General features: G+C 47.8%; 1 protein-coding gene across 1 annotated transcript in view; it reads left to right on the top strand.

The window, feature by feature from the left end:
* The window catches only part of LOC134572015 (up-regulator of cell proliferation-like), a 29,492-nt gene extending 15,164 nt beyond the window's left edge, over positions 1–14,328 (top strand). The window contains exon 2 of the mRNA XM_063430780.1: positions 9,437–14,328. Within this exon, the coding sequence (XP_063286850.1) occupies positions 9,437–14,166 (4,730 nt within the window). The 3' untranslated portion in view covers positions 14,167–14,328. The remainder of the gene's footprint in view (positions 1–9,436) is intronic.
* The last annotated feature ends 207 nt before the right edge of the window (positions 14,329–14,535 follow it).

Here is a 14,535-nt window from a genome sequence, read left to right as displayed (position 1 = left end):
ACAGACCCTATCTCCTAAATGATGTATTTCTAAGGTAACTGCTTTTAATTTTTCAGAGAAACTATCTTCCATTTTTTTAAACATATCCATCAAATCCGCTTTAGAGGGTAATTGTGCCAAGATTGTTCTGATGTCTGCGCCTTCCGTTAAACTCTCCGACATTGTAGGACTGACTGGTGAACTCAAAGGTTCATAGACTGGAGATGGAGATGCCCATTTCTCAGTGTGGTCTTGTTCCTGGCCTATTCGGTCTGTACATAATCTTTGTGGCGATGAATTAGATATAGCAGATTTAAGACCTACAGCAATTGTCGCTGTCTGACAGGTTTTTTTAGGACCCATTATTTCTCAAATAGATCGTCCAGTTATACTCAAGGGGTATCTCAGGGCTATTTACCAAGGCTTCTTCAAGCTATGAATCAAACTATGAATTTCACACCCCACCGAGTATCACTGAAGTATTACTGAAGTAACCTTTTTACAGGTTCCTTATACTTTGGAGAGCTTCAGGAGATCTCCAAATATATTACTGAAGTACTACTAAGGTACCCGTTTTACAGGTTCCTTACAGGTTCCTTATATTTTTAGAGAGCTCCAAGAGATCTCCAAATATGTTACTAGAATATTACTGAAGTACCCGTTTTACAGGTTCCTTGTACTTTAGAGAGCTTCAGGAGATCTCTGGGTATCATTCGGCACTAGACCAGCAGCCTAGTATATCGCAATAGTTAAATTAGCACAGTTTAAGCCCAATTAGACCAGTTAGAGCGATAATTAGCTAACTAATATGCTTAATAGGCTTAATAGCTGACCACTACTTGAGAGAGCAGGAAGCAAGGAGCCTCTATAATGCAAGTCAAGCAAAGAGCCTCTGTAATGCAGATCAACTACTAGCCATCAGCAATCAGATACAATTAACCAGTTCTCCTATGCACTTTGTATCAGTATTGCTCTTAGTAACAATACATTTTTACAGTGATACAATTTTCCATTATTCAGTCATCGGTATACAGTATTCAGTGTATCAAATTCAATTTTCAGTTTTAGTGCTCAGTCCCACTAAACCAGTGATGGCGAACCTTTTTGAGCCCGAGTGCCCAAACCGCAATACATGCCAACTTTTTTTTCCTTAAAGTGCCAACACGGCAATTAAACCTCAATACTGAGGTTTAAGTTTAGAAAAAACAACTCGTACTGTTGTCCGAACTAATTAACAACTTTTGTTTTAAAAGAACACAACAGCAGAGAGTTCAATAATACAAATGTTAAATAATGATATAAATAGATAAAATTAAGCTTATATTTATTAGTATCTCCAACAAATGCAATACATACACACAGAGACTGCTGAATACATACACACAGTCTGCTGAATATACACACACAAGACTGCTGAATACACACACACACAGACTGCTGAGTACACACACACAGACTGCTTAGTACACACACACAGACTGCTGAGTACACACACACAGACTGCTGAGTACACACACACAGACTGCTGAGTACACACACACAGACTGCTGAGTACATACACACAGACTGCTGCGTACACACACAGATTGCTGAGTACATACATACAGTTCGCTGAGTACACACACACACAGACTGCTGAATACACACACACACACAGACTGCTGAATACACACACACACAGAGAGACTGCTGAATACACACACACACACACACACAGACTGCTGAATACAAACACACACACACACACACAGACTGCTGAATACACACACACACACACAGACTGCTGAATACACACACACACACACACAGACTGCTGAATACACACACACACTGCATTGAGGGGTGTAGTTTAAGGGGCATTGAGGGGTGCTGTGTGTGTGCTGTGTGTGGGGTGCTGTGTGTGCTGTGTGTGTGTGTGAGGGGTGCTGTGTGTGTATGAAGGGTGCTGTGTGTGTGTATGAGGGGTGCTGTGTGTGTGTGTGAGGGGTGTGTATGAGGGGTGGTGTGTGAGGGGTGTGTATGAGGGGTGGTGTGTGTGAGGGGTGGTGTGTGTGTGTGTGAGGGGTGGTGTGTGTGTGTGTGTGAGAGGGGTGGTGTGTGTGTGTGAGGGGTGGTGTGTGTGTATGTGTGTGTGGGGTGGTGTGTGTGTATGTGTGTGTGGGGTGGTGTGTGTGTGTGTGTGGGGTGGGGTGTGTGTGTGTGTGTGTGAGGGTGGTGTGTGTGTGTGAGGGGTGGTGTGTGTGTGTGTGTGTGTGTGAGGGGTGGTGTGTGTGTGTGTGTGTGGGGTGGTGTGTGTGTGTGTGTGGGGTGGTGTGTGTGTGTGTGTGGGGTGGTGTGTGTGTGTGTGTGAGGGGTGGTGTGTGTGTGTGTATGAGTGGTGGTGTGTGTATAAGTGGTGGTGTGTGTATGAGTGGTGGTGTGTATGAGTGGTGGTGTGTGTGTGTGTATGAGTGGTGGTGTGTGTGTGAGGGGTGGTGTGTGTATGAGTGGTGGTGTGTGTGTGTGTGTGTGTGTGTGTGTGAGACAGGGGTGCTGTGCTGTGTGGGGGGTACGGCTGCTGTGCTGTGGGGAGTAGGGGTGCTGTGTGTGGAGGTAGGGGTGGGGAGCGATGCTGGGTGTAGGGGAGGGGAGGGAAGCTGGGTGTAGGGGAGGGGAGGGAAGCTGGGTGTGGGGGAGGGGAGGGAAGCTGGGTGTGGGGGAGGGGTGGGATGCTGGGCGTGGGGGAGGGGTGGGATGCTGGGTGTGGGGGAGGGGAGGGATGCTGGGGGATAGGGGTGCTGTGTGGGGGGCAGGGGTGCTATGTGGGGGGTAGGGGTACTGTGTGTGGGGGTAGGGGTGCTGTGGGGGGTAGGGGTGCTGTGGGGGGTAGTGGTACTGTGTGTGGGGGGTAGGGGTGCTGTGGGTTGTTACGGGTGCTGTGGGTGGTTAGGGGTGCTGTGGGGGGTAGGGGTACTGTGTGTGGGGTAGGGGAGCTGTGTGTGGGGTAGGGGGAGCTGTGTGTGGGGTAGGGGGAGCTGTGTGTGGGGTAGGGGAGCTGTGTGCGGGGGGTAGGGGAGCTGTGTGCGGGGGGTAGGGGAGCTGTGTGTTGGGGGTAGGGGAGCTGTGTGTGGGGGGTAGGGGTGCTGTGTGTGGGGGGTAGGGGTTCTGTGTGTGTGGGGTAGGGGTGCTGTGTGTGGGGGGGTAGGGGTGCTGTGTGTGGGGGGGTAGGGGTGCTGTGTGTGGGGGGGTAGGGGTGCTGTGTGTGGGGGGGTAGGGGTGCTGTGTTTGGGGGGTAGGGGTGCTGTGTGTGGGGGGGTAGGGGTGCTGTGTGTGGGGGCGTAGGGGTGCTGTGTATGGGGGGTAGGGGTGCTGTGTGTGGAGGTAGGGGTGGGGAGCGATGCTAGGTGTAGGGGAGGGGAGGGAAGCTGGGTGTGGGGGAGGGGTGGGATGCTGGGTGTGGGGGAGGGGAGGGATGCTGGGGGATAGGGGTGCTGTGGAGGGGTGCTGTGTGGGGGGGGTAGGGGTGCTGTGGGATAGGGGTGCTGTGGAGGGGTGCTGTGTGGGGGTAGGGGTACTGTGTGTGGGGGGTAGGGGTGCTGTGTGTGGGGGTAGGGGTGCTGTGTGTGGGGGGTAGGGGTGCTGTGTGTAGGGGTAGAGGGGCTGCTGTGGGGGGGTAGGGGTACTGTGTGGGGGGGTAGGGGTACTGTGTGGGGGGGTAGGGGTACTGTGTGTGGGGGGTAGGGGTACTGTGTGGGGGGGTAGGGGTACTCTGTGGGGGGGGTAGGGGTACTGTGTGTGGGGGGTAGGGGTACTGTGTGTGTGGGGAGGTAGGGGTACTCTGTGGGGGGGTATGGGGTGCTGTGTGGGGGGTAGGGGTACTGTGTGGGGGGGTAGGGGTACTGTGTGGGGGGGTAGGGGTACTGTGTGTGGGGGTAGGGGTACTGTGTGTGGGGGTAGTGGTACTGCTGGGGGGTAGGGGTACTGTGTGGGGGGGTAGGGGTACTGTGTGGGGGGGTAGGGGTACTGTGTGGGGGTAGGGGTACTGTGTGGGGGGTAGGGGTACTGTGTGTGTGGGGGGTAGGGGTGCTGTGTGGGGGGTAGGGGTACGCTGTGTGTGGGGGGGTAGGGGTGCTGTGTGGGGGGGTAGGGGTGCTGTGTGTGGGGGGGTAGGGGTTCTGTGTGTGGGGGGGTAGGGGTTCTGTGTGGGGGGGGTAGGGGTACTCTGTGTGTGGGGGGTAGGGGTGCTGTGTGGGGGGGTAGGGGTGCTGTGTGTGGGGGGGTAGGGCTAACGTAATAAAATAAAAAATAAAAAAAAGTATATTAAATCAGTCCCCCCCCTTCCTCCTTCTTACCTCTAATGAAGGAAGGGGGGGGACACAGCCATCCCTGGTGGTCCGGTGGTGGCAAGCATTCTTCCGGGTCGGGAGGCAGGAGAGGGATCTTTGCAGCAGCTCCCCTGTCCTCCCACGCGATGCTGTGTGGAGCGTTGCCATGGTAACGCGCGGCAACGCTCCACACAGCTTGCTCGCGGGAGGACAGGGGAGCTGCATCACAGATCCCTCCCCTGCCTCCCAACCCGGAAGCAGAGTAGGCACCTGCCGTTTCGGGCAGGCAGGTGCCTACTCTGCATTATTGGCGAACCTATGGCCGCGTGCCCACAGAAAGGGCCCGGCGTGCCACCTGTGGCACGCGTGCCATAGGTTCGCCATCACTGCACTAAACAATGTATAAAAGTATTGATGTATCAATGTATCAATATGTATCAATATATCAGTATGTCAGATGTAATAAATGCAGCAACAGACAAATGAGAGAAAAAAAAGGTGCAAAAGGTCCTGAAATAGACACAAGCCACTCTAGTCTGCCCTTAATCAGATTCTATACAGATTGTTACAGATTGTTGCTCAATATTTTTTCTATTTTGCTACTTGCGTAAGGTGGAGGGTACTATTCCCCACAAGGAGAAAGTAAACCTCATATCTCGTCTTCCTGACGTTCTTGATGTTAGGCCGGTGCCTGGCGTTTTTTGATCTCTCCACCTGTCTTCTCCACTTTGCTCCAAGTAATCTCTGCTCTCGCTCTCGCTCAGTATCCGCCTCAGTGTCTGCCACCTTGTGCCGCTTAGTGCCGCTGGCCGTCCAGTATTTACTGCCGCAACTAAGCTGCAGCTAATCGCTCGTACCACGCTGCACGCCGTCCACCGCACTCAGTCCCCCGCCGGCTTCAAACTTTTCCCGCTGCCTCTCTCTTCGGAAACTCCGCCCCCCCAGACGCGGCGTGCTCACGTCACGTCATCCCGTCGTTCTCAAGGGGTTATCCTCTTAGTTGGTTATCCTCTTATTATACACACGTTTTGTAATTGCCCCCCTACTTTTGTCCCTGGCCCCCCATTTGCCCCCCCTAAATATGAATGCTGGAGACGCCACTGCTGCTCCCAGTATTATAGTTATGTCCCATACAGGCGTGGTAGCTGGGTGAAAACAAGGTCACCCCTGTTTGATTATTTATTTAAACACCCCCATATGCTGGCCTTGGATGGGACATGTTTCTTAATATAAATCCCCCACCACAGTTTGAGCGAGGTCTCATACATTATTATTTCACAGGACCCATCCCATGGAATGTTGCCTTTCTAGTGCCTGGGAGTAATGCCTGTTCAGTCACTAGTTTATAGTTACACTGAGCAGCCACTCACTCGCATGGCAGGGGGTTCATAAGCGGGGTTAGAAACCTCCCTTGTAGTAATGTAGTAAAGGGGGTAATAATCACCTCCATATAGCTTGTTTATTTTTATTTTTTTAGCATTTAAAGTGGTGGTTGGCTAGTAAACGTTTGCCAGCCACCCCATGACTAAACATCACACTGCTGAGGATTTGTTTTAGCTACGGTCAGTGAGGAAATAGTTCATAGTTTTAGAATCTGAACTCGGATTTGAACCATTGGACTTCCATTTTAAAAATCTAGCCTGGATATCAGGCAGCATTCAGTTCAGTTAAAATTCAGACACTACTTAATATAAGCAGGGGCATGAAAAAAGGTACAGTGAACATAAGATCGATAAAGGTGTACAGGGGTTGGAAAATTAGCCACAGTCATAAGGCTAAATCAAAGTACCATATCCACAAGTATGTTGTACATCTATCAGTCACAATGTAATTACAAAGTGTGTATAGAGAAAACATGCAAAGGAAAATCAAGCAGGAAATGTAAACATAAAAAACAAACCAAAAAAGTACTTTACCAAAGTGTTAATACTGTCTAGAGATCATTTCTCACTGAGAGGCATCCACCAAAAACACCCAACGTTTCAGTAACCATCGTCTGACTTATGAACAGTTTATAGATGCTAACACTGCACAAAAAACGCGACAGTCCCTCCCTCCCTTCAATTTGACGACATTGGTCATAGTGGGCTTTAAACACATTCAGGGGCGGACTGAGAACCCTCAGGGCCCCCGGGCAAAATAAATCAAGGGCCCCCTTACAGGCCCCACCCATACTCCGCAGCAAGCACCACCCATGTCCCGCCTCCATGCACCGCCTCCAGCCACACCCTACACAATCTTTAGACACAAGGAACAAAAGTGCAATAATCCCTTCAAGGCCCCATTAGAGACTACAATTGAGGGCTAATGGGCCATGGAGGGGGGTCTTTCTAGCAGAGGCTATCTCAGTGTCCTTTAGAGAGTGTGTTAGAAAGAATCCCCTCCAGGCCCTATTAGAGTCTAATAGGCTTGGAAGGGGGTCTTTCTAACAGAGGCCATCTCAGTGTCCCTGCTGGAAACAGTCGCCTCCAGGCCCCAGTAGAGACTACAATTGAGGGCTAATGGGCCATGGAGGGGGGGAGTATTCTAGCAGAGGCTATCTCAGTGTCCTTTAGAGAGTGTGTTAGAAAGAATTTCCTCCAGGTCCCATTAGAGACTACAATAGAGTCTAATGGGGCCTGGAGGGGGGTCTCTCCAACACTCTGGTTCCTATTCACAATATAGCAACACAACATAGCTCGCTGATACCTAGGCCAAGTTGGCTCCTCTTACCTTAATTACTGTTGTTGGCTGGCAGTCTGTGGGCTTGCTGGAAGGCTGTGGGCTTACTGGCTGCGGCTGGCAGGCTGTGGGCTTGCTGGCAGGCTGTGGGCTTGCTGGCTACTGCCGGCAGGCTGTGGGCTTGCTGGCTGCGGCTAGCAGGCTGTTGGCTTGCTGGCTGTGGCTTGCTGGCTGGCAGGCTGTGGCTTGCTGGCTGCGGGCTTGCTGGCTGTAAGCCTAACTGGTGGCCTGTGGGCTGGCTGGCTGGCTACTGGCCAGCGGCCAGCCTGTGGGCTGGCTGGCTGGCTGGCCGGCCTGTGGGCTGGCTGGCTGGCCCGCCTGTGGGCTGGCTGGCTGGCCTGTGGGCTGGCTGGCTTGCTGGCTACTGGGGCACTTGGAGATTATTTAAATAAATAATCCATGCACAATAACCACTACTGCTCTGTGTAGTCGTTATGGTGCAAGGAGGGCCGGGCCCCCCTCTCAGAGTAAGTAGTCAAACCGTTTAAGAACAGTTTGACAACTTACCTGGGGTCTGCTGGGATATGAGGCTGTTGTAGGGTATAGGAGCAGTGGTGCAATGAGTAAGGGGTGCAGTGTGTGTGAAAGGTTCAGTGTGTGTGATGGGGTGTAGTGTGTGTGAGGGGGTGTAGTGTGTGAATGTGTAGGGTGTGTGGGGCAATGTGTGTATGAGGGGGCTGTGTATGTGTGTGGCAATGTTAGTATAGGGGGCTGTGTGTGTATGGGTGGGCAGTGTATGTGTGTGTGTGTGAGGCAATGTGTGTAAATGTGTATGGTGTGTATGGGGGGCAGTGTGTAAATGTGTATGGTGTGTGGGGGTAGTGTGTTTATGGGGCTAGAGTTCACTTTCGCCAGAGCCGTAACGTCGCCGTGGTAACCGCGGCAACGATCTGTGCTCGCGCAAGAAGGACCCAGAGGAGCTGCAGGCTGAGCTCCCGGGTCCTCTCTTTCTCCCTCCCCTGCAGGCTGCCCGCACGGTGCCTGCGGACAGGGGAGGGGGCAATTGCCCTCCTCTTACTCCCCCCTACCCCTCTTCTTACCCCCCTCCCCCTCTTCTTACTCCCACCTCTTCTTACTCCTCCCTCTTCTTACCCCCTCCCCCTCTTCTTACTCCCCCCTCCCCCTCTTCTTACCCCCTTCTTACTCCCGCCCCCCTCTTCTTAACCCCCTCCCACCTCTTCTTACTCTTCCCTCCCCCTTCTTACTCTTCCCTCCCCCCTCTTCTTACTCCCCCTCCCCCTCTTCTTACCCCTTCTTACTCCCCCTCTCTTCTTACCCCCCTCCCTCTCCTTACCCCCCTCTTCTTACCCCCTCCCTCTCACTTCTTACCCCCCTCTCTCTTCTTACCCCCTCCCTCTTCTTACCCCCTCCCTCTTCTTACCCCACTCCCCTTACCCCTCTCTCTTTTTACCCCCCCTTTCTTTTTACCCCCTCCCCTTTTCTTTTTGCCCCCCCTTTCTCTTTTTGCCCCCCCCCCTCCCTTTTCTCTTTTTGCCCCCCCTGCCCCTCCCTTTTCTCTTTTTGCCCCCCCTCCCCTCCCCTCCCTTTTCTCTTTTTGCCCCCCCTCCCCTCCCCTCCTTTTCTCTTTTTCCCCCTCTCCCCTCCCCTCCCTTTCTCTTTTTGCCCCCCCTCCCCTCCCCTCCCTTTCTCTTTTGCCCCCCTCCCCTCCCTTTCTCTTTTTGCCTCCCCTCCCCTCCCTTTCTCTTTTTGCCCCCCTCCCCTCCCTTTCTCTTTTTGCCCCCCTCCCCTCCCTTTCTCTTTTTTGCCCCCTCCCCTCCCTTTCTCTTTTTGCCCCCCTCCCCTCCCTTTCTCTTTTTGCCCACCCCTCCCCTCCCTTTCTCTTTTTGACCCCCCCCCCCCCACCTGTAGCGTGACCGAGCTGCACTCCGGTCCGCGGTGCCCGGCCGGAGTGATAGGAAGGTGCACACTGAGTGTGCACCTTCCTTTCAGTCCGGCCGGGTACAGGAAATAGAAACTCCTGTTCCGCGCGGAACAGGAGTTTCTGTTTCCTGTACCCGGCCGGACTGACAGGAAGGTGCACAGTGTTTGTGCACCTTCCTATCACTCCGGCCGGGCACCGCGGACCGGAGTGCAGCTCGGTCACGCTACAGGGGAGGTGAGAAGCTGCAGCCACCTGAGGCTCTTAAGAGAGCGCTCAGGCGGCTGCAGCATTTAAAGGGGCGGCCGGACCATGTCCGAAGTGCCCGACCGGTCAGTCCGCCCCTGAACACATTTATTTGTAAAGTGCATTTTTGCCCAGAGTTACCTGATGGAGCCCTGTCAGACACACTTAGAGTCAATTTTCTCGGTTTTTCTCTAACAGGCCAAGTGGGTTGAAATCTGCAAATCAAAACAAAAATACCCTTCATAGCTTGTTCTAGACTCCAGTTATTCTGTTATTATTATAATGAGTCTTTCTTTTCTCTTATTAGACAAAGCAAAGATATTTGAAGATCTCCTGGTGCAACTGGGAATGACAAACTACATCAGCGAGAAGCTCAAATTGAAGAATATTCTGAACATTGGAAAAAAGAATGTAATGATGGACATTAATCCCCAGTGTGAACAAGACATTCTCTGGTATTTCTTAAAGAATCTTATTGCTCTTAATAGGAATGCCAGAAATATTCATTGTGAGACAGATCCCTCTAATATGGAATCAAGTGTAGATAGCGATGAAAATGATGATCCATTTGGAAGTATTAATTTTGGAAACAATGAGGCAGATTCAATTAACCCCCTGGATGTTCTGTGTGTTCTCCTGCATTGTTCAGATATTTTTTTACAGCAGGAAATTCTATCTAAGATGTCCATGTGTCAGTTTGCTGTCCCTTTGCTGATCCCTGCTGGTGATGGCTCAAACTGCACCCTCATGTTATGGGCAATGAGAGATATAGTGAAGAAGTGGAGACCTCAGTCATTAGCAGACAGTAAAGGGTTTAAGGAAGAAAATTTGGTAGCCATTGAAATGCCAACCTTCTCCTTTGTCAGACTGGGGAAAACCAAGTTATCCAAATCTAAAATCTTGAATCAGGTTCTCAGCCCAGCTCAACAACATAATGACTTTTTCATACATGACAACATGGAAGGAGGGAATATACAGAGGAAATTATCAGATGGACTAGTGGAAATGTCCTGGTATTTTCCTTCTGGGAGTAAAGGTTCGGACATTTCCTCTGACCCGATTGCAGTGACCAATCTCCGAGGAGACCTGGAGTCTAACTGGACACAGTTCAACTTCTTATCCCGAATCTCATCAGCTGTGTTTATATTTATTGAGAGCATCGGGGAGAGAGAATTCAGACTGTTATCAAACTGCGATAACAAAGACACAGAGTATTATTTCATCATCACTCCGAGTCCTGGGAAAGAAGTAAGCAAAGAGACAATTCAGAATCTGAAAAAATTAAAGTCTCTGATGAAGACTGAAAAAAACAATATTATATTGAAGAAAAGCTCAGACAATGATTCAGCGGTGGTGAAACAGATAAGGACCAGCATTCTTTCTGCTATGAAAAATTCTTCCAATAAAATAATGATTAAAACTATGTGGACTCAGGCCAGTGAGCTTTGTATCTGTGTAGACGAAGATTCTATGGAATGCCGTAATGCCAGAAAACAAGCTGAGAATATTACTCGGGAGATAACAGATGTGGCTCAGTATAAGAAAGAAACAATGTGTCTGCAAGGAGATCTGTGGAAAAAAATATCTAAATTAGAAAAAGAAATGTGCAGACTGAGAGAGCAGGGAGCAAAAGATACACAAGAATATCTGGATGACTTAAATCATCAACACAGCATACTGCATAAGAAGCAACATGCTCATGATCTTCCTACTGGTATAATGCTGTTTATTAATGCCATTGTTAATTTACCTTATTCAGAGAAACACTATTTTTTGAAATGGCTAAAATTTGATCTTGATGTAATTGCTCGGAATAATCTGGCTGATTTACAGGCAGAATACAAAGAGAAATGTAACAACTCATCAAAGAATCTGGATGAACTAAAACAGCTAGATCAGAAAATATCTGACAGCTCACTGGGGATCGAACATTTCCTGCGTGAGATGGGGCAGTTTTATGAGGCTGAATGTTACATGTCAAAAGAAAAACTAATTCAGAAAGACATGAGACAGTTTACCAAACTCCCAGGAATAGCTGCTGATCTCCTGCTGGATGGGTTCCCATTGGAGCTGATTGATGGAGATGCCTCTAACATCCCCCTGCAGTGGATAACTGATGTCCTGACTGAGCTGGACACCAAGACAGGAGGACAATGCAGAATGAGAGTGATCACTGTGCTGGGAGTTCAGAGTACGGGGAAATCCACCCTTCTAAACACCATGTTTGGTTTGCAGTTCCCGGTGGCCAGTGGTCGATGCACACGAGGAGCCTATATGACATTTATCAAAGTAGAAGGGGACTTCTTAGAAGAGCTGGGCTGTGACTTTATTCTGGTTATAGATACGGAAGGTCTGAAAGCTCCTGAATTGGCTTCTCTGGAGGGCAGTTATGAACATGATAATGAACTGGCAACGCTAGTGATCGGGCTGAGTGATATCACCATAATTAACATGGCCATGGAGAACACGGCAGAAATGAAAGATATTCTGCAGATTGTGGTCCATGCATTTCTTAGAATGAAAGCAATAGGAAAGAAACTGAAATGCCTGTTTGTTCATCAGAATGTGAGTGATGTGTCTGCTCATGAGAATAATATGAGAGACCGAAAGAAGCTGCTGGAACAATTAGATGAAATGACAGGTATTGCAGCAAAGATGGAAAACAAAATTGGAATTACAAAATTTAGTGATGTGATGGACTATGACATTTCGAAGGACAGCTGGTACGTTCCTGGTTTGTGGCACGGAGTCCCACCTATGGCTCCAGTAAACACTGGCTACAGTGAAACCGTTTCTGAACTGAAAAAGTATTCATTAGGATTTTTGAAAACCTGCAGATCTTTAAATACATCTTTGAACATTAAATACTTTATCTTATGGGTAAGCAGTTTGTGGAATGCACTAAAACATGAGAAGTTTATCTTCAGTTTCAGGAACAGTCTCGTGGCTGAAGCTTATAACAAGTTGTCCATACAGTTCTCTCAATGGGAATGGGATTTTACCAAAGCCGTGCACAGCTGGGTGATTAACACAGAGACACAGATTAGGAATCAGTCAGCAGATACATTAAACACAGAAACATACAAAGGATACAAGAACAATCTGCAAACACTGCTGTGCAAGGAAGAAAATAAAATGTCAGCATCTTTAGAAAAATACTTTGAGCATGGAACTGAGAACGTGCAGCTCATTGAAAACCACAGAGAGGACTTCTTTCAGAGCGTAATGTTTCTAAAAAAGGAGCTTGAAAGACATGCTCTCAATAAATGTACTGAGGCTCTAAATATCCAGAAAGGGAAACATGAGATTCAGTCTATTCAGAATCAATATCAGAAATTGATTGAAGAGAAAGTTATTAATCTCCTGAAGACATGCAGAGGGAGAAAGCTCAGTGACAGAGAGTTGGAAGAGGAGTTTGAGACCATGTGGACAAAGACAATCTCAGATTTAGAGACTGTGCCTTTAAGGGAATGTGATATAAACCAATCAATTATCTGGCAATTGCGCAATAACATGAGCAAGAAAGGACCTGAGATAAACGAGAAATTACTCAATGCAAATTGTTTAGATCAATACAGAAACCAAACATTTAAAATGGATAAAGCATATATTGATCGCTCTTTCTCTGATAAAGTAAAATCAATATTTATAAAACAGGATTATTATGATAAGATATCACAGTTTGCTGTCTCTCTGATGGATCGTTGTGATCAATATGTTACAGAAAAGGTTAGTAAAGGGTCAGACTATGATGACACTTACTGTCAGGAATTGTTACGTATGATCGATGAGAGCCTTTCTAGTAAGAATCAGGATCAGCTTCACACTAACTTGGCATTTGAGTTAGATATCAAACTTCAAATCTTTGGCCGAGCTACTCCTAGGTTCCAGGAGATGCATAAACGGTTTATTCAAGAAAACGACCCAAAGCTTTGCTTAGAAAAGTTGAAACCTCAGTATCTTTCAACTTTTCTCAATATTTTCCAAAAAAAAGACCAATGTCAGGAGAGAGCAAAACAATTCTGTGATCTCTGTCTGAAGCCAGCTTTAATCGAGTACATTTACAAACATCTCGGGAAAGAAATAGTGGATGATGTTTTAAAGAGTTCTGACAATATTATATTTAACAGTCGATCCTTTTTCCAGGCTGCCGTACTAAAGGATTTGTTAGAGAAAGAAGATTTTCAAAACTTTAAAAATTACATTGGATCATATCAAATATTTTTGCAAAGCTGGACATTAGAACGTATCTCTGAGAAATATAAAGAATTGTCACAGTTAGAACGTCTACAAACGAACATCCTGTCTGATATCATTAAAAAAGTACAAGATCTTCTGAAGAGTAAAAAATGCCTGAAAAGTCCCAATGTTGAACATTTGCTGGGAAACCTTTGTGAAGAATTAAAAAGTGATTTAGTAATTTCACAGAATCAAATGAATATTGTCACTTTTGGGAACAATGCGGACGTTAAGCAGTTTTCTGGTGACATTCAGAGTTTTCTTTCAGAAACAGAACAACAAATTCTGTTAGGGATTAAAGGTTTGGATGTTAAATCTATTCTCTCCAAGGTGACATTGAAACCAGAGAATGAATTACTGAAGAAGGTGATGGGATGTGGGAAGCAGTGTCCGTTCTGTAGAGTCCCCTGTGAGGCCGGAGGTTCTGATCATAAAGAGCACTTTGCATCCATTCACAGACCTCAAGGATTAGGAAGATATGGATTTCACGATAGCAAGGTTTTATGCACAGACATATGCTCTACTGATGTTGTGTCTAATACGGCATCATTTAGAAATTCAGATACAGAATTGAAAACTCACTTATACAAGGAATATCGCACATTATACCCAGACTGGTCCATCCAGCCTGATCCCAGCATTGAGTCCTCTGATTACTGGAAATACATTTTCATGAAGTTTAATGAAGAGTTTGCCAAAGAATATAATGCCGAACCTGCTAAACTGCCAGATGGATGGAAACAGATAGACAGAGAACAAGCTCTGAGAAGCCTGAAGGAAGTGTTTAATATGAAATAATAATCTTGGTTAATTGGGTCACATTATCCAACTTGACTAAAACCATTTCATCTCATTAATTTGGTTATAGTTTCTGTAGTCTCCTGGCACTGTTCCTCCATTCAGTGTTAAACAATTTTTAAGCAGTTTATATTTGAATAAGGTTTCCTGACACCCACAGTCTGGCCCCCACTGGGTCATTGGCTTCCCATAGAATAAGTGTGGCTAAGGCACAGATTACACACTTCCTTCTAGCCATACGGAATCATAGTAGCAATGGGTGCATTGATAGGCTGAGATTGGTCAGCTGACACTCTTAGCCAAACTCAACTGCCCATTGCTGCTCAGACTAAAACCTGCTCATTAGTCCAAGCAGTACAGAGGGGCTGA

The sequence above is a fragment of the Pelobates fuscus genome, chromosome 8 (genome assembly GCF_036172605.1).
Source record: "Pelobates fuscus isolate aPelFus1 chromosome 8, aPelFus1.pri, whole genome shotgun sequence".
NCBI classification, from domain to species: domain Eukaryota; kingdom Metazoa; phylum Chordata; class Amphibia; order Anura; family Pelobatidae; genus Pelobates; species Pelobates fuscus.
Note: the sequence above shows the minus strand (reverse complement) of the source record. Positions and strands in the feature narration are given on the sequence as shown.